Here is a 25,329-nt window from a genome sequence, read left to right on the forward strand (position 1 = left end):
TCTATACTGGGTGTAATTCCAACCTCTACTTTGCTTTTAAATGAAGTTGATGAAATGTAACAAGAGCAAGACCTAACAGCTCGTTGTTATGAACACAGATTGTAAATGTATCCGGTATCCATTATAAATAGCTTACTGAAGATACATTAGGTTAGCGTATTTTTATTTATTTATTTAAATATATTTTATTTATTATACTATTATAATTGTCCCATTTTTTTATCCCCTTTATTCCTCTCCACCCTGCACCCTCCCTCCTAGCTGCATTCCCCCATCTTATTTCATATCCATGGGTCATACATATAAATTCTTTGGCTTCTTCATTTCCCACACTATTTTTAACCTCTCCCAGTCTTTTTTTGTACCTACCATTTATGCTGCTTATTCCCTGTATCTTTCCCCCATTGTCTCCCCGCCCTTTGCTGTTAACTCACCATGTAATCTCCATTTCTGTGATTCTGTTTCTGTTCTCGTTGTTTGCTTACTTTGGTTTTGTTTTAGGTTTAGTTGTTAATAGCTGTGAGTTGTCATTTTACTGTTCATATTTTTGATCATCTTTTTCTGAGATAAGTGCCTTTAACATTTCATATAATAAGGTCTTGGTGATGATGAACTCCTTCAACTTGACCATATCTGGGAAGCACTTGATCTGCCCTTCCATTCTAAATGAAAGCTTTGCTGGATAGAGTCATCTTGGATGTAGGTCCTTGCCTTTCATGACTTGGAATACTTCTTTCCAGCCCCTTCTTGCCTGCAAGGTCTCTTTTGAGAAATCCACAGTCTGATGGGAACTCCTTTGTATGCAACTCTCTTCTTTTTTCTTGCTGCTTTTAAGATTCTGTCCTCATCTTTAATCTTCAGTAATGTAATGATGATGTGCCTTGGTTTGTGTTTCCTTGGGTCAAACTTCTTTGGGACTCTCTGAGCTTCCTGGACTTCCTAGAAGTCTATTTCCTTTGCCAGATTAGGGAAGTTCTCCTTCATTATTTTTTCAAATAAGTTTTCCATTTCCTGCTTTTCCTCTTCTCCTTCTGGCACCCTTATGATTCGGATGTTAGAACATTTAAAGCTATCCTGGAGGTTCTTCATTTTTTGGATTCTTATTTCTTCATTCTATTCTGGTTGAATGTTTCTTCCTTCTGCTCCAAATCATTGATTTGAGTTCTGGTTTCCTTCCTGTCACTATTGGTTCTCTGTCCATTTTTCTTTCTTCCTTTTCTTTTTTTTTTTGTTTTTTGTTTTTATTTGTTTATCTTTAGAGGGGAAGGGAGGGAGAGAGGGAGAGAAACATCAGTGTATGGTTGCCTTCATGCGTTCCCTGCTGGGAACTGGCCTTCAGGGAACCAACCTACAACCCAGGCATGTGCCCTGACTGGGAATCGAACCGTGGTTGTCTGGTTTGCAGGCCCGTGCTTAGTCCACTGAGCTACACCAGCCAGGGCTGTCCATTTTTCTTTATTTCACTTTTCATAGTCTTTGCTTCTTCCTCTATTCTACAACCCTACTCAACCATTTCTGTGAGCATCCCGATTACCAGCATTTTGAACTCTGCATCTGATAGGTTGGCCATTTCTTCATAGCTTTGATCTGTTCTTTCATTTGGGCCATTTTTTTGGTCTCATTGCCCCTGTGACATAGTAAGGCATGGAGCCTTAGACATTTGCCAGGGCGGGGCAACCCATATCACTGTTGTGTTGCTGTTTGTGGGGGAGGGGTCAGAGAGGGAATAGTGCTGCTTGCTCAGCTCTCATATGGCTTTCCCACAGCACTTCCCTGGCCACCCACATGCAAATTGGGCCCTTCTGGTGCTGATTCCTGGGTGGATGGGTTTGTGGACGTTTTAGGATCTTGTGGATCTCTCCAATGAATTCTCTTGTGAGACTGGGAGTTTCTCCTGCTGCTTCATCCCCTACAGATTTTTGCAGTCAGAGATTTGGAGGCTTTATTTCCCCATGCTGGAACCCTGGGATGCGAGGGTCTGTCTTGCTCCCCAGTTGTTCCTCCCAGTTTATCGGTGCATAAATGTGGGAGCACCAGGTCTGCCAGCTACACCTCACCCACCCCGGTCCTCCAGCTGCCGTCTTGCTGCGCATCCTCTCCACCCTGGCTGCCTAACCCTGCCCCTCCTACAGTCTGGATGAATGTTTCTTCTTTAACTCCTTGGTTGTCAGACCTCCATACAGTTCAATTTTCTGTCATTTCTGGTTATATTTTGTTTTTAAATTTGTTGTTGTCCTTCTTTTGGTCACATGGGGAGGCATAATGTATCTGCCTACTCCTCTGTCTTGGCCAGAAGCTTAGTGTAGTATATTTTTAAGTGGATAAGTACACAAAAATGGTTTTACTGTGCTGTGGTAAATACTGAGAAAATGTTATGTAATAGATGCTATTTAGTTCTGCCATCTAAAACCCAGAATAAAGTATGGGAGTTACAGTTACTATACAGGGTGATGGAATGGAATGCAGAATGTGAATAGCATAGAAGAAATCACGTTGGGGTCCAAAGAGAGCAGATCAGCATGTGGTATGAGCATCTGGGAAAGAAGACCTATCCAGGGTCCATTTCAGGTGAACTTGGATTGGTTTTGACGGGGCAGGAAAGATTTCGCAGTAACCTAGAATATGAAACAAAGGTCTTAGGCAGTCAAGATAACACTATGTTCATAGAAGGTTTTTGCTTTTTAAAAATAAGCATTTGTAATGAAGCACATGACCCCTGAAGGAGAGTAAACAGATACGAAGGTGAAGAGGTAGTGGCCTCGATCACTGACAGTCTGAAAGCTTAGGCTTCTGAGTGTACTTTTAGTTAGAACATTTACAAAATAACTTACATTTACATTTCTGTTACTCTTATACAAGCTGTAAATTTAAAGATATTTATAAAATAGAAACAAAACTAAAACAGAGTAGTTTTTGCTCTGAGATTCAAATTTTGAGCATTGCTTTAATAACAAATTTTTCTAAAATTAATTGCTGCTCACATGGTAAGTAAATTACTGATAGACGGTACAGTACTTCATCACTCTCTCCAGTAGGTCTGTGTATTACCCCATGTTATGATAACTGCATCTCTGAGTTTGTCTTTGTAACTGTGAATCCCTGATGCATATCGTATCCCCTGATGTCACTTGGTGTTTGTGCAGTATTGTATACTTGTTGCAGGCCACAGGCTTGCGGTGAGTGAAGGGTTTTGTTACTGTGCTGCATGTGTTCTTTTCACTCGTGTCTAACTAAGGCACAAATTCATTAAGTAATGTAGACTCATGCAAAACAGTTTTCACTTGAGACTTACCAGTGCAAAAAAAGAACTTTGTTCCTTGTAATTGCTGAGAGGATGCAACATGAATATGATGCAATATGTAAGCTGATTGCCCTCCTTTTGAGGGTAGGATACCCAGTCTTAAAATTGCCATAGTCATGCTTATCAACATGTGTAGGTTAAATGTCATTCTGGGTGATTGGTAATCACTGCAAGATTTTAAACACAAAGGCAAACTTGTGTTTAAAAGGTTACTAAAGTTAAGTGGCAGTCTTAGGTTAAATGGAGGTCAGTCATCTAGATGATCCAGAACATGACTATATTCCTTGTACTGACAGTGCTGTGGAAATGAAAATATAAAATTAAAAATTTCACGTGTAGAACTTGAAAAAGTCCTTGAAAATACAGCATCCTTGGACTTCAACTTAAGAAACATGGAGCTGATAGAAAAGGTTCACATTTCTTAGTAGTGTGCCAATAAAGCTTTTTACTTTCTCCATTTTTAGCTGTATCTCACCACTCCTTGTTTGTTCCGTACGTACCATTTCAAATAATTAAGTAGAAATCTTGCAGTTCCAAAAGTGTCATGTTGTGATTAGACTTTTGTGGTGTTGTACATTTGGTTCTCTCTGCCCCAAAAGCCCTGTCAAAGAAGCAAACGCATTTAGAAAAGAAAAGGAACTTTACTTGCAAGGAAGGTTTGCAAGGGAGTCCAGGCCAACGACGTGTTCCCCAAATTAAAAAATAGAACAGGTAATTTAAGGAAAAAACCCCCACAAGATTGCCAGTTGTCCAGGTTTACTATTTGTATGTTTGTGGTAGAAATAGTACTTTTCTCACATGATTGTCAAATCCGTAGAAGACATCACTTATCTTCAGCCATTGTCATTGTAAAAGTCAGCAAATGAGTTGTTTTGGTTAAGAAGTCAGAGGCTAGATTTTCATTTATTTTGAGACCTAAAATGAGACAAGATAACTTTGTGGTTTTTTTTTCACCTCAGTGGGCAAAGTATTTTATTTCTTTGTACTTTTTATTTTCTTGCTTCTCCATAATGGAGAAGGGCATTTTTATTTTCACAACCATCATTTCCTTTTCCTCCTGATGAGTGCCTACTACACCTTCAAAACCCATGTCAGATTTTTTATCCCCTGAGAAGCCTTTAAACCCTTCTTTCTCTTTACCTATAAATTAGGAGTTCTATCTTGGTGCTGCTCTAGCTCCCTGAATATAATTGATAGCATTTCTCATATTGTATTGTAATTACTTCTTCACATATATCTCTCCTGCTAGACGAATTGATTCTATAGAGGGTCAGCACTTTCCTGGGATGGGAGAAAGGGGTAAGGAGAACACAATTCCCAGAAAGTAAAGCAAGGTAACATGTCTTAGTTGGTAGGAAGGGTTAAAAAATAATAGCACTAAATTTTAAATTTCTTGAGGGTAGAAACTGTCTCTTAATTATCCTTGTAACTTCAGTGCTTAGTCTAGTGTCTGTCCCCTTCTCGGTGGGCTTTCATAAATGTTAGCTGAATAGTCAATTTGTTGAGGGCAAAATTTATGTCTTTTATATTTGCATCATTTTTCACTCCACTGTGACTGACTTTCTTAACATAAACATCTATATATATATATATAAGTACTGCAATTTTCCTTAATTATCAAATGGTTTACGTGAAACTACAGTGCCAAATTACCTTAATTTAGAAATTTACATATTTTGTGCCATTAACATTCTATATAATCAACTAATTGCCAGTGGAGAGAATATAGAGCCGGCTTAGGGCTGGGAAGGAGCCATTAGGCTTTGACATGGCATTTGGGTGTCTTCCTTACTTTTATATTTTATCAAGCTGTTTGCAATAGTGGTTGGGAGGGAAATTATCCTTCATTAGTAGAACTACTAAGGAAGGCTACACATAAAATTGTTGTTAGGTTCAAGTAAAATCCATGCATCCATTTCATGGGTTTGGGTTCTTTGGTTTTATCTAAAAATTCCTTTAAGTTCAGTTTCCCATTTTTAAATGGAAAGTTCACCTTAAGAAAGTATGTGAGAATAAGGGAGAGTTTCTCATTCTGTAGATGTATTACCTTAGAACTGTCAATATATCATTATTTTCTGGCCTTAAGAATTTGGGTAATACATAGCTCTTTCATATTTTTGTAGCACTTCTTTTTTACTGAACTCTAAATTTTATTAAAATCAAACTATTAGTGGGCCCCCAAAGATTAAAGAAACAAAGCCCTTGTCTCACATCTCCTTCACAACAAATGTAACCTTCATGGAAAAAAACATGTCTTCTGACCAACTGGTATTATTTTCAGGAGCGTGAGCCATCAGCGTGTGAATTATGAGTTAGTAAATTCTCTTTGTTGTGCTTTTTAATGTAATAATGTTTCAGAGTCATAGAAATTAATTAATCTTTAAGTGTCATGCTTGCTCAATAAGTCAAGTTTTCGATAAATTACCATTATTTCTAGATTTTATGATTGCCTGTAGAGAACGTTCAAGAGAATCAGTGGACAAACTGTTAAAACTGGTGAGAGTTCATCAAGGTTGTTGGGTACTAGCTCAACACACAAAATCAGTGGCAAACTTTACTGTAATCACAACTACTTAGAAAATGTAAGAGAAACACATGCCAATCTCAGTAGTAACAGAAATTATAAATAATCAATAATAAAAAACCCAACAAAGATGTATAAGGCCTTTATGGAAAAAAATACATAAAATTTTTTCAAAGATATAGTGGAATATAAATATATATGACATTTATATAAATATAAGTGGAGGGAGCTACCGGCTTCATGGTAAAGAAACAATATTATTTCTTTATCATGAAGCTAGTATCTACCAACACAGATTTAATTTTTCCCATATGAATGCATAAATGCAGTGCATTTCCAGTTAAAATCCCAACATAATTTTTTATAGAGCACTTGAAAACACTTTAATTTTAATGTAGAAATGTAAAGATACACAATAACAGATAGGGTCCTTGCCTTGCTAGGAATCAAGGCATGTAATAAGCTCTAGTACATAAATATATACACTATTGCAACAGAATAGAATCCACACATAGGTTCATGAACAGGTAGCAGCTTGCTGTTTGAAAGACAGGATATGATAAGCCAGTAAGAAAAGAATGATATTAAGTAAATTTTGCTGGGGTGAATGGCTCTTCATACAGTCTAAATAAAATTTGATTTGTATTCATACAGTACATAAAATTTTATTCCACATGAATTAAAAGACCTAAACATGGGAATGGAATAAAAAAGAAAACTTGAAATAAAAACAAAAGAAAAGAAAAGAAAAAGAAAAAATGAAATAAAAAAAGAACAAAAAATATGGAATAAAAAAAAAAACCCTAACATGTTAAAAGACAAGTTTGAGAGAAGGTATTTTTATAATGAAGTTCCAACAAACAGTTGCTGTCCAGAATGCAGGAAAAAATCCTACAGATCCATGAAAAAGACAAAAGACCCAGTAGGGGGAAAAATGGACAGAAGACAGGGACAAGGCAGTTCACAGAGGAGGCAGTCCGAAAGGCTGACACAATCAGGTGGATACATGGGACGTACAAATGAGACATGATTTCTCTGCTGCCTGATATCAGGTGTTGCTTGGACAGTTAACAGACATGAGGGGAAATGACATTCTGAATTGCTGCTTAGGGAAGGAGGGAAGTGAATTGCCAGAATCCCTTTAGGGATCAGTTGACAATATCTATTAAAATCGGAAATGCTTGTATCTTGTGACCCAGCAAGTCCATGTTTGTGCATAAGCCTAGAGGATTGTTGCATGCGTGCCCCAGAATCTAGAGTGCTGAGAGACTGGAAGTTCCTGAATGTCTACGTGTATGGAGATAAATCAAATATGCCCTGTTTGTGTGATGAAACTTTGATTTAAAAAGGATAAACCTCTGAATCAAAGATCTGAAAGTATTAACATGTAAAACTAAAAAGATCTATAATGATTAACATCTAAATCTATGGAATAGGCTTAAGATGAGTAATGAGTAATTTTTTACTCATTACTTACAAATGAGTAAAAAATACACTGGCAGGAAAGCTACATGCCAGCATGGTGCAGTCGATAGAGGGGTCTTCAGTGTTATCTGTAATCTTACTATTTTAAAAGCCTAGAATAAAATGTGAGCAGTTGCCAATTGGTTCTAAATGTAAGTATGGGAATATGGGTTTGTTTTAGTTGTGCTTTTCTATATCTTTTAGTAAATTTAAGAACTACTTTTAAATATAGTTGCATGTGAACTAATATTTTTCAAAGTAGACAATTTAATTTCTATTTTAATTCATCTCAACACAAATGCACTAAAATGTATAGGAACAGATGACATTTTTGCACTGTATTTGCAGTGATGCCAACTGGTGGAAAGGAGAAAACCACAGAGGAGTAGGACTCTTCCCATCTAATTTTGTAACAACAAATTTAAACATGGAGTCTGAGGCAGGTAAGTTAAATCTTAAGAAAGGTTAAGTTTATGAAAGTTTTTTGTACTTGAATTTATAGTTTAACTTTGACTATAAAGTAAATTGGCATTTAACTCTTATTTTAAAACATTTATAGGCAGTACAATTTAACCTATTTTTTAAAAAAATATTTTATTTATTTTTTAGAGAGAAGAAGGGCGGGAAAGAGAGGGAAATACCAGTCTGTGGTTGCCTTTCCTGTGCCTCCTACTGGGGACCTGGCCCACAACCCAGGCATGTGCCCTAGACTGGGAATCGAACTAGTGACCTTTTGATTCACAGGCAGGCACTCAACTACTGAGCCACACCAGCCAGGGCCACTTTAATGTACTTCTTAACCAGATTAAGAGGTTAACTTATCCAGGTCAATTCTAAGAATCATTTCTTTATTATAATATTTTAAATCCTTTGACAATTAACATATGTAGTTACATGTAAGACATAAAATAATCTGTGATCGAGTAAATATTTAAATCAACCTAATTATGATTTAAGAGGCCATTACTGTCTGTTGAATACAGAGAATGCTGGTTTTATTCATCTCTGAACCACAGGATGAAAGGAGGTGCTATGGGGGTAGGGGCTGGTGGACAGTTGCCATGCCAAGTGTGATTACAGGGGTTAGAAGTACTCCTAAGTTTTAGACTTCTCCCTACCTTGATTTGATTCTAAGGCACTCCAGGCAATTTGAAGTAATGTAATCGGGATAGTAGGTTTCCTCATTCAATGTTGCAGCTACAGACAGGTCCCCTCAGCCACTGTCAGTTGTGCAGAGAAAGTTTCTATTTGTTACGCCAGTGGGGAGGTGACCAGAGTTGAGTGTAAAGAACAGCTAATAATGATACGAATAATGGTGGTGATCAGAAATAAAAGCGCTCGGTGGTGTTTGAGCCATCATGTGTCAGGCATTTTGCCATATCCTTTGCTTACACTATTTATATAATCCTCACAAGTCTGTGAGACTAGGTGCTTTTGTTATTCCATTTTACAGGTAAGGAAACTGAGGCTGAGAGGTTATGTGGCTGCTAGGTGAAATAGCTGGGATTCTAAAGTCAGCCAGTCGGTCTTTATAACGACTCATTGCAGGACATGTTGGTGATAATCCTTACCAGTTCTGGAAGACTCAAATCAAAAGCTCTGCATTTATATAACAGTGATTTTCAACCTTTTTCATTTCATGGCTCATGTAAACTAGTTACTGAAATTCTGTGGCACACACAAAATACAATATGGATTGTTTTTTGCCAATCTGACCAAAAAACAATTGGTATAATTTGTTTATTTTTTAATTTTTTAAAAGCATGTATTGATTTGTTATTATAGTTCCACTTTTCCCTCTCTGCCCCCCCCCATCAAGCAAACCCCACTCCCCCAGGGAATGCCCTCACCATTGTTCATGTCCATGGGTCATGCATATAAGTTCTTCGACTACTCCATTTTCTGTACAGTACTTTACGTTCTCATGGCTATTCTGTAATTACCTACTTGAACTTTTTTTTTTTAAAGATTTTATTTATTTATTTATTTATTTATTTATTTATTTATTTATATTTCTGGGAAGGGAGAGAGAAAGAGAGGGAAACATCAGTGTATGGTTGTCTCTTGCATGTCCCCTACTGGGGACCAACCAGGCCTGCAACCCTGGTGTGTGCCCTCAACTTAGAATCAAACCGGTGACCCTTTGGTTCGCAGGCCAGTGCTCAGTCCACTGAGCCACACCAGCCATTGCCCTGTCAGTATTTCTTAATCCCCTCACCACTTCACCCATTCCCCTCCAGACCCCTCCAATTTGGCAGCCATCAGAATGCTCTCCTTATCCATGATTCTGTTGCTCGTTCTTATTTGCTTAGTTTGTTTTTGTTTTTAGATTTGTTAATAGATATGTATTAATTGCCATTTTATTGTTCATAGTTTCAATCTTCTTTTTCTTAAATAAGTCCCTTTAATATTTCATACAAGAATGGTTTGGTGATGAAGAACTTTAGTTTTTTCTTGTCTAGGAAGCTCTTTATTTCCGCTTCAGTTCTAAATGATATATTTCATTGGTGAAGCAGTCTTGGATGTAGGTCCTTGTTTTTCATGATTTTGGATATTTCTTGCCAATCTCTTCTACCTGCAAAGTTTCTTTTGAGAAATCAGCTGACAGTCTAATGGGAACTTCCCTGTAGGCAAGTAACTGCTTTTCTCTTGCTGCTTTTAGGATTCTCTCTTGCCCTGGCTGGTGTGGCTCAGTGGTTGAGTGGCTGGCCTGTGAAGCAGAATGTCACTGATTCAATTCCCAGTCGAGGGCGCATGCCTGGGCCAGGTTCCCGTTAGGAGGCATGCAACAGGCAACCACAGAGTGATATTTTTGTTCCTCTCTTAGTCCCATCCTTCCCCTCTCTAAAAATAAATAAATGAAATCTTTTAAAAAAAAGATTCTTTTTTTTATCTTTCACCTGTGATGTGTCTTGGAATGGGCCTGTTTGTATCCATCTTCTTTGGGACTCTGTGCTTCCTGGACTTGCATGTTTATGTCCTTCCCCAAATTAGGGGAGTTTTCTTCATTATTTTTTCCAAATACATTTCCAGTTTTTTGCTCTTATTGCTTCTCCTTCTGGCACCCCTGTGATGCAAATTACGGAATGCGTAAAGTGGTCCCAGAGGCAGCTTATACTACCTTCACTTCTTTGGATTCTTTTTTCTTCTTGTTTTGCTTAGTTGTTTTTTGTTTTCCCATGTTTCAAGTCATTGATTTGATTCTCTGCTTCATCCATTCTACTGTTACTGCCTTGTAAATTGTTCTTTATTCCAGTTAGTGTGTTCTTCATTTATGATGGGATCATTTTTTATGCTATTGAGGTCCTCACTAAGTTCCTTGAGCCTCCTTATAACTAGTGTCTTGCACTCTGCAGCTGATAGATTGCTTATCTCTATTTTGTTTAGTTCTTATTTGAAATTTTGATCTGTGGTTTCATTTGGGCCACCTCCCTATGTTTGTCTCTATGTATTAGGTAGAGCCGCTACGACTCCCTGTCTTGGTAGCATGGCCTAATGTGGTAGGTATCCTAGAGGGTCCAGTGACACAGCCTTCCCCATCACCCAAGCTAGGTACTCAAAGTATAACCTTTGTGTGGGCCGAGTACACCCTCTTCTTATAGTTGAGACTTGTTTGCTGTTACTCAGCCCAGTCAGCTGCAGGGACTGGTTGTGACCACAACCACCAACCTCTGCCTACCGTGGAGGATCAGCTGTGGAGGGACAGGGTGATGGTGCTCCAATGTGGTCCATAGCTGTTCATTAGGAGCTCAGGCTCTGAGGTTTTCTGGTTGTTGCAGGCTGAGATCAGCCCCCACCTGTGTTCTGCTTGGGGCTACACTGCCTGAGCTATAAAGCAATCTGAGATGGCTGCTACTTGTGCTGGACTCAGAGGTTCTCAGGTAAAGCCAAGCTGTAAACCTAGGTTGGCTGCTGCTAATGCCAGGCCTGGGGCCACTTAACAAGAGGAACAGGAGCTAGAGACTCACTGAGGCTGTCTGTTGCTGGTTTGAGAGGATTTAGGAAGTTGTGAGGCATGAGCCAAGACCAGCCATTCATATGGAAAAGTCACTTTTAATAGTTTGGGTTGACCTGTAAGTTGGGTGTGGTGGAGACTCCGGATCTTTAGGGCAGGGCAAACAGTGTTAGCCGGGTGGATGGAGTCTCAGATAGGGCTCCCACTTTCCAGCTCTGCAGCTCTGTGTGGGACAGGATCAGAAATGGGACAGTGGCCTCTTTTTGCCTTTCTTTCTGGGAGAAAGCTGTCCCCCAGCTCTCTCCTTGATGTCAGACACTTCTGTTCCTCGCTGTATGCCACTGGTGCCTTTCAAGCTGCTACCCTGGTGCGGGAGCTCGGAGGGAGTGAGTCTGTATGTGGGTTCCGCATACTGCTTGGGGCTCCAGCTGTTTCTTCCACCAACTCAATCCCTGGTTTTTGCAGCCAGAAGTTACAGGGACCTGTCTTGCTGCCACTGGAACCCTGGGCAGGGAGCCCTGGTGTGGGTCACCCTGGTGTGGGTTTGGGATTCCTCGTTCCCCAGATATCCCTCCCCATTTTTACCTACTGTGTGTGGGTGCGGGACCAGTTCATTCTGCCTCTACGCCCCTCCTACCAGTGTGGATGGATGTGTTTTCTTTAATTCCACAGTGGTTGCATTTCCATTCAACTTGATTTCTGATGGTTCTGAGTGGTGGTGGTTCTCTAGTTTAGTTGTAATTTTGGTGTGGTCATGTGAGGAGGTGAGCCACATTTCCCTGCTCCTTCCTGTTGACCCGAAGTTGCCATTTATGTCTTTAAATACATTTCCGGTAATGACATTTGGAGCAGGACACCTTTTGGAACCTGTGGCACAGCACGGGAAACCACCCTCCTGCCTGGTATTTGAAACATTAACTGGCATCTTATGATTGTTCAGACACTTGTGAATCCATCTGACTATCCCACAGGCTGTATTTTTCTATCTTGTGACTAACTCTGTCAAATGGCTTGATGAATTCTACCTAGCATTTTTTTTTTTTTTTGTAGTCACAACAGAAAAGAGCATTGAAATCAAGGTGGATACTTTACTGTCCACCATCCATGCCATGCTCAGGGTCGCTTTCTGGTTTCCTTTTTTCATTCTTTCTGCCTGAAAGCTTTCTTGTGTGTATGCACTCTCTCTCTGTCCCCCTCACCTTTTACTTATATTCCTAGTACTCTTTCATGGTCAAAACAGTTCTTCCTCCTCCAAGAAGCCAGCACCCATCTTGTCTCCAATAATTCCAGGCATGCATAGTTGCTATGTAAGGCAGTTTAGCCCCTAACCTTCTCATGGTGTATTACGTGTACACCCAGAATGAATCACGCACTTGGCGAATATTAGTTGGAGGAGTGAAAGTTAGTCTTCATTTTGATCAGTCCATAACCATAAGCTTCTTAAGGGGAGCTGCTAGTCTAACATTTACTCCCTCTTCTATTGAGGTAGAATTCACACAAGATAAAATGAACCACTAAAGTGAACAGATCGGTGCTTACAATTCCTTTAAACTCCCTTACAATGCATGGCACACAACTGGGCATACAGAAATGCTCAAGTAGGCATTTGCTAACAATACCTGATGTAATAATCTATTACAATAATCTAGAATCTATTCTAGAGGAAATAATCTATTTCCTCTATAATCATGCTGTGACTAATGACTAATTACCCAGATCCTTTGAAATGGATTTATAAACATGGCCAGTGTTTTATTTTGGGGAACTCTAAGTTGTGGACTAAAGGAAGCTTTATTCTGAAAACATTAGACTCTTCTGTGCTGTTATTTAAGAGATAAACAATTCTGGATGAACAGGAAAGTAGATTCACTTAGAAAGTGAATTCTAAGTGGAAAGTAACCCACTTAGAAAGTCGATTTCAACTTTCTCTGTATGAAAAGTTTTTTGTGTTACTTTGTTACTAAAGTTAGGTTTTGATCAACTAAATTTTTTGTTCATACGGAAAATACATCTTTATAGCAAGGATAGACTGTTGAAGGAACTCATAGGTTTAACTGGAGTTAGCTAACTAGATAATTAGCTAACCAGATAATGCTCTACTCTCTTCTATATTTTCTCACCCATTTTTCAGAAAATGCCTATAATAACTGTTCTTGTTAATATTGCTTGCTTGTTCCACCAGAGTGTAAGTTCTATCAGGGCAGGTGTTCTTGTCTGTTTTACTCACTGCTGTATTTCCAGTGCCTAGAACAATGTTTGGCATGTTGTAACGGCAAATGAATATTTGTGGCATGAATGATTGAACATATATAATGTTATTGATTATGAAATTGTGATGACTATACTATTTAAAGAGTTTCCTTTTTTCTTATGGATGAACATGGACTACTTGTAAATTAGTGACTAAAATAGCAAAGTAAATGCTGAGGAACTTAAAGTTGACTTTGTTTTCATAGCAGCTATGGACAATTTGAATGTAATTGATGAGGAGGAAGAAGAAATTAAGAAATCAGAGCCTGAGCCTGTTTATATAGATGAGGTAGAGTCCTTTTTTTGTTTAATAGTTAAATTTTCAAGACTTTATAATGTATTATCCTTAAACACTTGGAAAGAGTAATTTCTGTATTCACCAAAATCAAGACTCAACTGTGTGTTCGGTGTGTTCCGTCATCTTTCCAGGAGAAGATGGATAGAGCCCTGCAGGCCCTCCAGAGTATAGATCCAACTGACTCAAAACCAGACTCCCAGGACCTTTTGGACTTAGAAGGTACTTAGTGAATATCAGGGATTACTTTAATGTCCTTTAATATTTTAGCTGTCTGTAATGTCATAACTTTTCCTCTGCCTTGTGTTTGCTTGTAGAGATTAGAAAACTCTGGTGGGAAATAGACTAGTGTAGTTATTTAATAAACACATTATTTGGAAATTGTTATAAGATTGCCAATCTTATTCAAGAAGGAAGTCTGTATTATATCTGTAAGCCCACTAATGAAATTGGCTGAAGAGATTGGCAATCCAAAAAAGGACAGGATTAGAAATAATAGCCTATTAAATTGAGTCAAAATGTTAGAAACTCTTATTTCTCTTTTAATTTCTTGTATCATAATTTTAAAGGTCAACATAATGCATGATCTGTGTTAACTCAGTGATGCAGTCACTAGGTGCATGCTGGTGTGTCTTTGGATCCCAAGATATTTGAAACAAACAAAACAAGTGCTTTTATGCCTGTTTTAAAAAAATCCTTTGGTAAAAAAATCTGTGATAAATGAATAAATCTTCTTAATCTTTTACTAGAAAGTTTAGTTATGAATATGGAATATTGTAGTGTTCATTATATCAGTGTTTACATTTGAAAATACACATCTTTAATTTTGAAATGGCTTAAGTAAATGAAAATGTTCATATCTCATCTGAATGTAATTATATATTTTATACACTGACTCAAGTTCATTTTACTTAGCTAATAAGATTTTGTAGTAACTCCAAATTTCACAGTCTGTAAAACAGACTTTCAGAGAACACAGTGGGATTTCTGTTTGTTGACTTTGGTCACATACTAATACTGGTGCTGAATAGTGTTAAAATTAGGTCTTTTATAGTCCTTTCTCCAGCATAATCTTAGTTCTCTTCGTATTCATGGTGTTGCATAGTGGTGCTCTGTTCTTAAAAGTTGTTGAAATTTACTTAAACTGGTTTAATTTTAAAGAGTTAAAAATATTTTTATGTTTACAGATATCTGCCAACAGATGGGTCCCATGATAGATGAAAAACTTGAAGAGATTGACAGGTGAGGTTTTTGTGTGCAGGAAATAAAAAGTATAGTTTTCCTAGTTTACTTGTTTTGGGTAGAATTTCAAACTAGGAAGTGTTTATGAATCTGTTCAATCTGTTGAAATTATTTATCAGGTCCCCAAAGTCTTAGAAACTAATAGGAAGGTGGTACTTGTTATTTTGGTGACATGTTTTTTTTTGTTTTGTTTTGTTGTTAATGGCAGTAGAGTGTGTATATGGCCTTGGACCCTTGCTCTTATGGTGCCAGTCTTCATTTTCTTACTTGGGCTGGAATCGAGGGGTAATGAGTGACGAAGAATAAATTTGTATAGAGTACAAAGTGAGAACAGAGATCTTAGGCAAGCATTGTCTTGTTATGTGATGAGAATTAGTATTTGTAAAACTTTCAAATGAGACTTACCTTTTATTTATGAAGCTAAATCCAAAGCACACTCCTTGTTTTTCTTCCTTGCATTTCTGTTGGGCTTTTAATTTCCATATCCCACCTAGTCTTACTCTTCCTTAGAATTAGTAACAGCACTGAAGGATACACTAACAGGGTTTTCATCTTTTTACTTAGTTTTGGTCCGTCTCCTATTCCTCAGAACTGTCTATCCAACGTCAGAAAGAAGCCATAATGAATGGGAGACAAGGATAAGGCTTTAGTGCTCTGTGGCTGTCGCTTTCTAGATTCTGTTTATGGAGCCGCTGTGTGCAACAGCACAAGCAGGACAGGAACTACGTACCTGCCTTTATCAGAGAAGGGGAGTAGCAGCATTTTTTCTAGTCAGCTAGGATTATAGTTTTTGTTCCATTGGGCATTTGGAGTAAATTCTTCATATTTTCTACAGAAATGAAAAATAAATCTCTGTTGCACTTAAATGATGGTGGTAGTCTCATTACACTTTATTGTTCATATTTTGGAGAAGGCATTAACTATCTACTTAAATGTCTTCTACTTTGGTTTCAGTGCAGCGATGTTAATGGTCAATGAATAATCAAACTGGGATCAATAATAATAAATAGATCAATAAAATACATGCCTATGGCTATTCTTAGTCGCACTTTCGTTAGCATGGACACTCATTTCTGAAGTTGCCTGTATGTTCAGTATTTCTGAAAATTTGATATTTCTGAAAATAGAGTTTGACCTGCCTCGTACAGTCACACATGCAGGAGGGGAAACAGCATGTTTTTGTTTTGTTTTCCAGATACAACCTTCTAATAGAGGACAGGTGACAAGTCCCGATAGGTCTCAGAACAGGTCGTCTGACAGCCCCCTGTGTGGTTGCCTACCTCTGCCTCTTGTCTCTTGAGCCTCTTGCATATGTAGAGAAATAGCTACATTTAGTAAATAGCCTTGTTGGATGCCCTAGGCCAGAAAAAGTGGCCGTTTAGCTTTTATGAACCTCTCAGTTGCAAAGGGCATTCTTTATTACTCCCAGAGGAACAGGCAGAAGGGTACCAAGTCCAGAAGGATTTGCTCTGGATTTCTTGGGCAAATTTGAAAATACTCTTACTTGGACTTGTTTTTACATAATAAGGTATCTGGTTTTACTCACTTTCTCAAAAGAAATCAACCAATAAAAGCAGTAGCTACTAATGTATATAGACATTTTCATTTGCATTTTCAAGGATAATTATTAAACATATTTTTCAGTTGATCTTTTCATGAATATAACCAAATGAAAGTAAGTGTGATTTTGTTTCTGAATGTGTTTCTGTTTCAGTCATATTGTATTTCACAGCAGGTTCTGGACCTAAGTATTTTCTCCTACTAAGATGTTTAGTTAAGGCCTGGACTGTTTCTAAATTGAGAATTTTTTCTTCTTTGTAATTGGGTTTCCAACAGAAATCTGTAACATATGGAACAAAATTCTCCCAGCACCAAAAGTATGAATAGGTTGTATTTTGTGAGGTGGGGAAAGGATGTTCCTTAAGTTTATGAAGTCATATTATCTAGTTACTATAAGAATTAAATAATTCCTCCCTGGCTGGTGGCCCAGTGGATTGAGTGCCGGCCTGTGAACCAAAGAATTGCTGGTTCAATTCCCAGTCAGGGCACATGCCTGGGTTGCAGGCCAGGTCCCCAGTATGGGGTATGCAAGAGGAAACCATCCATTGTTTCTCTCCCTTACTTTCTCCCTTCCTTCCCCTTTCTCTAAAAATAAATAAAATCTTTAAAAATAAAAAAAATATAGAATTAAATAATTCCTTCTCTGCTTTCCCCTTTGTGAATATTCTTTCATCATACAGGCTGGGGCAAAAGTAGGTTTATAGTTGTGAATATATGAAATGCAGCTTATTCTTGTATTAATTATTGTATTATTTTTCCATATGAACAACTGTAAACCTACTTTGTCCTACCCTGTATATAAAGAACCATTTAAAATACGAATAGAAAATGTGTTAAATTTAAAAAATAATTTGTGTTGCTAAATACATACTTAAAAACTTTAAAGACTATTTAAGTGCTTTTCTTCTGTATCAGGAAGCATTCAGAATTGTCTGACTTGAACGTAAAAGTCTTGGAAGCCCTGGAACTGTATAACAAGTTGGTAAATGAAGTACCAGTATATTCTGTTTATTCAAAGCTCCATCCTCCAGCACATTACCCACCTTCATCAGCCGGGGTTCCGATGCAGGTGAGCATGGTTTCTGACAACATTTTTCAAAATTAAAAAAAAAAGTAATTACCAGTAAACACAGTTTTAAAGTATAGTATTAAAACTGCTACATGAAATGGTTCTAAAATTCATTTTTGATAGAAAAATAGTGGCTAGCCCTGGCCCATGTGGCTCAGTTGGTTGGAGCATTGCCTTGTAAACTGAAAGGTCGAGGGTTCGATCCCTGGTCAGGACACATACTGAGGTTGTGGATTTGGTCCCTAGTCGGGGCATGCGCCAGAAGCAGCTGATCGATGTTTCTCTCTCTCTATCCCTCCCTTCTCCTTTCTCTAAAAATCAATAAGTGTGTCCTCAGGTGAGGGGAGATATATATATATAGTAAATGATTAGTGCTCACCAGGACAAACTAGATACTGGTATTGCCCAAATATACTTTAGTTCATTTTTAACATTAATAAAGTGACCACTAAATATACTTGGGGACTTCTGGTTCTTCATATATGCTTTGTAACTATAAAGCATAAATCCTTTAAGTAAAGAGAACAAATAAGTACACTTCGTATAAGTACAGAGTATAAGTCTTTGATTTAGGACACCGTGACATAGCTGATGCTGTTCCCATTGTTCATCAAGGAAGATTGAACATTCCATTGAGAGCATGATTAGTAAAAGGCTTAGTTAATGAGCTTTATTTGTTCTCAGATCATGTTTTCTATTGCCTTAGATGCATGACTTAAGTGGTTAAAAATCCGTGTGTGATGAGGATATGACGCAAGGCCACTGATGCAGGTTCAGTAAGCTGTTCACGAACAGCATCTCTCCCCAAGATTTTACGTCGTATCTGTCATTTCCAACAGAAACACTTGTTTGTCAGTGTCCAGTATTCTGAGGCCTTTTTCAAATTTTAGCCAGTTAGCGATTGAATTTAGAATGAGCTCTGATGAGCAAAATTCATGTTAACTTATGAAAACTGGTATGTAAAGGAGCGTGTGAAGGAGCTACCAACATGAGAGAATGTGGGTGCATAATCTTGACGACTTGACATAACATAATTGTTAAGTAGAAAAAGAATAGTTACCCTGGTAACTGTCACATCAGACAAGATGCATTTATCAAGTATGCTATGCCCTGAACTTTTGAAAATAATAAAAGAGTCATTACAATTGGGGGTAGAAAGGGTTTCTGGGTGCAAAAGACATCTTGAATTTATTCAGTATTGCTTCTTTTTTCAAAGAGTTCTTTGCTGCTGCTGTGAGAATGGAACAAAGTAGAAGTGTTTATACCATTGTCTGATAGAATTGTGTATTTGCTTCTTTGTATGTCTGTAAAGGGTTGTCATCTTATGTCAGGTTTTTGTGTTTAGTTGCACACTATTTACAGTCTGTATCGTGCTGAGCACAACTCATTTACTTAAAATATTAGCTTTCTGTCATTTTGATTCCTCACTTCTTCTACACTACTTAGTCATAACAGCATTTGAAATATTCAAAGTTTCTATTCTAATTTGGGGGAAAAAAAGCTTCTCTACTACAGAAAACTTGTAGTAACATGCCATTAGTTGTATCTGTGAAGGCCACCAGAGACCTTCACTGCAGAAGAGGTCCATCCCCACAGTGTTAGTCTGTTGTAGGGAGTCCCTACATGTCCAGTTAGGAAGTGACATGATCGCACTTACTGTGGTTGATTTGGCATTTGTAGCATTCTAAATTTCCATGTCACTGGTTTTTGCTTAAAAATAGCTTTAAAACTAGAGTGATGATAGTTATAAGATATGATATTTATTAAATGTGCATCGTTTTTGAATGCTGCATTTGGTAGACAGATGGTAGGTCCTGTCCTTAAGGAGTTGTTACCCTGAACATTAAGTGGGGCACATATAAATATCCAAAGAGACTTAGATCATTTTGCTATTTTGTGAAGATATATCTTCTCCTTTACCCCCAAAATTATTCTTTACTTTCGTCCTGTCTATTCTAAAGGCAGGAAGTAAAGAAGACATTGCCAGAAAGAACCCGCACCGTGCTGAATACCGCTTATTCTTCAACTGACTGTCCTATGCTTCATTCTTAGGATTTGAATAAGTCATCCTGGGATGAGGGCAAAGAAGGTCATCACTCTGATGGCTCCTTTCAAGGGGTGTTTAGTTTTCTCTGCTTCTATAGCTACACACATCGCTGAGTAATGGACAACCTGGATGAACTCCAATCTGCTACTTAAAAATACACCACCTCCCTTCCTTTCAACCCCCTGCAAAATGAAAGAACAACCAAGTAAATAATAAATTTCCATAGATTTGGCAGTATGATTTGGAAGCTCTCTACTTTTTATACTAGGGCAAATGGGTTGGTGAAACCAGATCGTTCTCTCAAGAAGTATAACATTTTCTTTCTTTTAGCTCCTTTAAAGTTTTAAATATATTGTTAGGGAGATGTTTGGGAGTTCAATGAGTCACCTTTTTCTCTTCGGTTAATAGACATATCCAGTTCAATCACATGGTGGAAATTATATGGGTCAAAACGTTCACCAAGTTACTGTTGCCCAAAGCTACAGCCTGGGACCAGACCAGATTGGTCCACTCAGATCTCTGCCTCCAAATGTGAATTCCTCCATGCCAGCTCAGCCTGCTCAAGCTCCATACTTAAGGTAGGTTTTGGGGACTGTGTTAAGTTTGTAATTACATACGTTAAATATTCACAGACTTTCAGAATGAGAATAAATAAACCCTTCTCTTTGTAATAATACTGCTATCCTTTACTATTGAGATAAAGTTTATAGCGCTGCCCATTTATAATCCCATGAAGTAAGAATTGTGCTGCCCTTAACTTTGCTACTCATACTGAGATGGTTATCCATGGCTTACAGTCTGGGTCCCCGGAACAAAATAAAGGTAACTGTCCCGTACTGGAACCTAGCCCACGATCTATTCTAACACACATGTACCATAGCCCTGTGCTGTAAGCAGCCTCGCAAAGTAGTCCCAGACTTACTTATCAGTGTACACACCTAAATATCAGAAAACTTGTTATTTTGACTCTTAAAAGAAGTGTGTTTGAGCTGTGGAATTTGTGGTCTAATTTTTTATATTAACACTTCTCTGAAAATCATGTTAAATCTTGCCTTCTTTTACCTTTGTTAGTCACACAAAATGTGCATTCAATATAGTCATGTGTGGATGATCTCTAAGCTCTCTCCTCACTTTTAAATTCCATTATTGTAACTTTTAGATACCTGAAAATTAAATAAACCGTTCATATTGGTATTCAGTTAAAATGTCAAGTGTTATCCTGAAGGAGACTTAGGGCTGTTATGGAGAAGAAACAGGTCACGTGAACATTACTCCTCCTGTACTGTAAGCGGTGTATTTGGTTTACTATAAAATTGTATGTCTTTTAAGATAGATGTGTGTAGTTATAGGAGCAAACCGAAGTCCTGCAATTTGGTGTGATTTTTCAGCTTAGTTGTCTTTTTAAACAGTGTTAATAAGTAAACTCTAGGTCAGGACTGTCTTGCAGCGAGATTAAGGATCCTGTGTGGCGTGCACCATCCTCCTTGCCATCTCTGATTTTATTATGCAGGTATCAGGATAACCATTAGGGCAGCTTCGAGATGCCCCACAAAGGACGGTGTAAAGACTGTGACAGGAAAAGAGGGGGACTGAGAGGGGCAGGGAGAGTGTGGGCTGGCAGTGCACTTGAGCTGGGCTTGGTTCTCATTGAAGTTGGCCCAGTATACCGCTGTCAGAAATAATCAGCATCTCCTCAAAAGATTTTTAAATGATTTCAGATTAAGTGGGTCTTACAGTCTTGTATTTTTTACTTTTTGAATACGTTCTTCTTAGCAGATATAAAAATTACATTAACTGTTGGATAGGTGGAGTGAGTAAATCATTATCAGACTAGCACAGCTGGTAAACTTAAAAAGAAAGAAAAGGCATTTTTCATTTTCTCAGGATGATTGATCTCTGACCATAACCTAGATAATGCAAAGTAAATATGATTTTCTTTTTAAAATTTTGTTTGTAGCACTGGACAGGACACTCTTTCCAATCCTGCTTACATGGACCAGGCAGCCGCTGGCACAGCCGCTTACGCTCAGCAGAGGGGGCTGGCTCTGGGCCTGCCATCCTACCCGGCCACCGTGTCCAGTCTGCCGCCGCTGGCGGGCTTTCCGGCGGCAGTTCCAGCTCATGCAGGTGCACAGCAGCAAACAGGTTACCATCAGCAGCCTCTCCTTTAGAGACAACCCATGCGTTTCGTTCAAAGCCTTCATATATATGTATTATTTGACCATTATGATTCTAATCTGAAAATACTGAAAGAAAAACATTTTTCACAACTAAAAAGGACAGACCATGAATAAATAAAGCACAAAACCTTCTTACTCTACTAGGCCATAAAAGGGTTTTTTTCCACTCGTTTGTTTGAAGTCAAACTTTTGAACAGAGGCAGCTTCAAGTTGTTTCCAGTTGATTTTGTCTGAATTTCAAATTTCTCTACACAGATCTGGACACCCGTGGGTAGCCTTATGACACTAAACAGCATGAGAAACGTACATTTTATAAAGAACCCACCCTATACCCCCCAAACATTGTGACGATGGGGAGAGTGCTGAAACCTTTAAATATATTTTGTATGCATATTTTTTCAGTTTCCTACACACCACTATTTTAAAAGGTGACCATCTTTTTTTTGTGCATTTAGCTTGCCAACATACTTCCTTTTGGCTCCTCAAATTGCAGTTGTATTTGCAATACTTTCAGTTTTGCTCTCAGTGTATGTTGAGTAATAATTAGCATGTAATTGTCTGCAGAAGAGCTGTTTGGAAGGATCAAAAATATTTTGTTATTAATAGTGAAGACCATGTCAATGCAGATGTGTGACAAAGCATTTAGCTAGTCCTCCCTTCATGCCATTCGTGGGCTAAGAAATGCCCCGTAAACCATTTCCATTACCTGCAGAACAACATTTATTTTCTTACAAGGGTCCCTGGTATTTAGAATGGCCACTACATGGACCTTTTCCAATGACTTTGGTCATTCTGTAATGAAGACAGGGTCTGTTGTGTTCCTTCATACACTGCATCATGCAGAGATGCTGCATTTCCTTTTTACAGACGACATGTGAACTTGAGCCATGAGGCAAACCTAATAATTTGATGTGATGTATGCCAGTCGTTAAGTGTGGTTTTGTTGATACGTTGCTTCTTTACAGAGGTGATGCGAGTACCATTGCTCTACCAGGCTGTCGAAAAAACTGGCCATTCTTTTCAGGAGTAATTCTGAGTCTGTGGAATAACAACCAGCAACGGATTGACAGGGAAGCTCTTGAGACAGTTTTTCTGAAGCTTACATTTTAAATTAGTTTATAATGCTAATAGATTCCACTTTAGAAGTCAGTAACTCAGTAGGGACTATCTTCTCTCTAAAAATTTGCACACTACTGTATTGTCTAGCACTTTTTTAGATAACACAAAATAGAAAACAAGCCATAGTAGAAGTAGTAAGCTGTATGTTATAGAAACACCAGCAGGCCCCCCAATGTTATTTGTAGGAACAATTGATGTTAAAACTATATTCAAATTTTGATTTAAGAATTTTTGAGATGTAGTCAAACTATCCAAAGTTTCTTTGTATAAAAGAGGCAGCATCAAGAGTTCTAACTTTTTGATAGAGAAGTCTGTTAAATTTATATCTGAAAAAAGGAAATGCAAATACCTATGCTTACAGATACATAACAACTGGAAAAATGATGGACATGTTTATTTTTTTAAATGATAATTGTATGGAAGCAAGATTTCTGCATTGTTTTTTTTAATAGGACTCTGTAGTAGAAAGATTACCCTTAATCTTTTGTCATTTGCTATTTGAAGAAACTTGATTCTAAATATATTGCTCCCCCCACCCCCCCCGCCCAAAGAAACTGTATCCTACAAGAAATTAGTCCATGTACTACTTGGTCTTCATTTAAAGGGAAAAACAGTTAATATTGGACAGCCCAGTTTCTGTCATTCTCTTATTTTAGATATAGGGAACAGGAAAGAAAGTTTTAACCTTTAATGCTTCGTGTTCTGTTTTTCATTCCATATTTCTTTTCCATCCATGTGAATTCAATGATAATACTTACAGAAAATTCTAAAATGGCACCTTACTTTCTGGAAACAAATCTGTTCTTTTTTTAAAGACTACAAAGCATAAAAAACATTTACAAAGCTGCTCTTGATAATAATGTTTTCATATATATGGAAAATCCTTTTTCCCAAACAATATTTAATAAACAGTTATTTTAATATTGGTGTAAATATTTCATGTATAATTTTTGGTGGAATTGTAAAAGCTTAATTTTGCATAAGTCTGAGCTAGTCTGAATGCTTGCACACCCCCTAAATCGGGGTCAGTCAGTTTAGTTCACCTAATGTAGTTTTTGAATAATGTAATATGCAACATGTATATAAATAGTATATATTGGCATTTATCTGTGAAATTTTATATATTCAGAAGTTTTTTCTCCCTCTTAAATTAAAAATAATTTTATTTTTGTCATACTGTAATGAAATTTGTGTTGCAGGTTGTTGATAGTATAAAGATGTTAAATCAGTGTAGCGAGATATTTTTAGTGTTAAGAAATATAGGTTTATTATTTTTCTTTTCCATAATCTAATGGATTGTATTTATTTTCAAACCTGTTTATAATTAAATGTTTTCTGCCAAAGGAACTGTCTAACATCAGATTTCTACATTGGGTTCATACTTACTGTTTTTATATAAAAAATAAAAGTAACTTCTGCTTTTTCACATAAAATCTTGGTACGTGAGAAAGAATTTCTGAAAATTAAAATAAAGTTTTCATTAATGTAGAAAACTTCCCCTGGTGTTAAAGTATGTGAAGTGGGATGTGTTCTCACAGTGTGGAAATGCAGTCTACCAATACTTTCTTGGGATTTGGTGACTTATTTATAAAATTATCTGAACATGAAAAAATTGTAACATTTATCAGGATTTGAAATTATTTGCAGATACATTGTCATCATATACTATTTCAGTAGTTGGTTTTTGACCACATAAATTTCACTGTACATTTTGAAGATTTGATGATTAGTTATAAAACTTTGCCTTCCATATTATAAAATCTTGATTTTAAATGTTTAAAAAGTTATGGCCTAGGGACTTATAAAAAAGTTTTTTCTAGTGCAATAAAAATTGTATACCAAGGCTCCTGACTTCTGGGAGAGGATGGATTTGTTGAATTGTTACCATGACAAAGCTGGAGTTATTTTTGTAGGTGACAGGTTGTAAAGAATATAGTACCAATCTGTCTGTCATGCTTAGTTTCTGTCAAAAGACATTTTTCTTATTTGCTTACATGAGTCTTTAGCTTTTAGTTAAAAAATAAAGGGAGGACTCAATTCTAAGGATATGACTTTTTTTGATTAGTTTTAGCTTCTTTTGAAGATTAAACATTTATTTTTAAAAGCTTTCCCAGAGGAATTACTTTAATTTTACCAAGTCGAATTTGAATTAGACCTTTTAAAAAACATTACTGTGTCAGAAAGAGAAATTATGTTGCTTACATAGTCTAATGGGATAAATAGTGTCTCTCTGAAATTCATGTTCACCTAGAATGTCAGAATGTGACCGAATCTGGAAAAAGTCTTTGTAGGTAATCAGTGAAGGATCTTGAGGTGACACCGT

At 37.4% G+C, this 25,329-nt stretch overlaps 1 protein-coding gene across 4 annotated transcripts in view; it reads left to right on the plus strand.

The window, feature by feature from the left end:
- STAM2 (signal transducing adaptor molecule 2) overlaps window positions 1–24,952 on the plus strand; it is a 47,581-nt gene extending 22,629 nt beyond the window's left edge. For 2 of the 4 annotated variants that reach the window (XM_037131327.2, XM_037131326.2), the window contains 7 exons: window positions 7,638–7,732; window positions 13,701–13,783; window positions 13,924–14,011; window positions 14,977–15,031; window positions 17,507–17,660; window positions 20,116–20,285; window positions 21,665–24,952. In XM_037131327.2, coding sequence (XP_036987222.2) covers window positions 7,638–7,732; window positions 13,701–13,783; window positions 13,924–14,011; window positions 14,977–15,031; window positions 17,507–17,660; window positions 20,116–20,285; window positions 21,665–21,878 — 859 coding nt within the window. In that variant the 3' untranslated portion in view covers window positions 21,879–24,952. The remainder of the gene's footprint in view (window positions 1–7,637; window positions 7,733–13,700; window positions 13,784–13,923; window positions 14,012–14,976; window positions 15,032–17,506; window positions 17,661–20,115; window positions 20,286–21,664) is intronic. The other 2 variants (XM_037131325.2, XM_037131324.2) reach the window with 2 other exon arrangements.
- Window positions 24,953–25,329: the final 377 nt, after the last annotated feature.

The sequence above is a fragment of the Artibeus jamaicensis genome, unplaced genomic scaffold (genome assembly GCF_021234435.1).
Source record: "Artibeus jamaicensis isolate MK-2021 breed Jamaican fruit bat unplaced genomic scaffold, CSHL_Jam_final contig_1832, whole genome shotgun sequence".
NCBI classification, from domain to species: domain Eukaryota; kingdom Metazoa; phylum Chordata; class Mammalia; order Chiroptera; family Phyllostomidae; genus Artibeus; species Artibeus jamaicensis.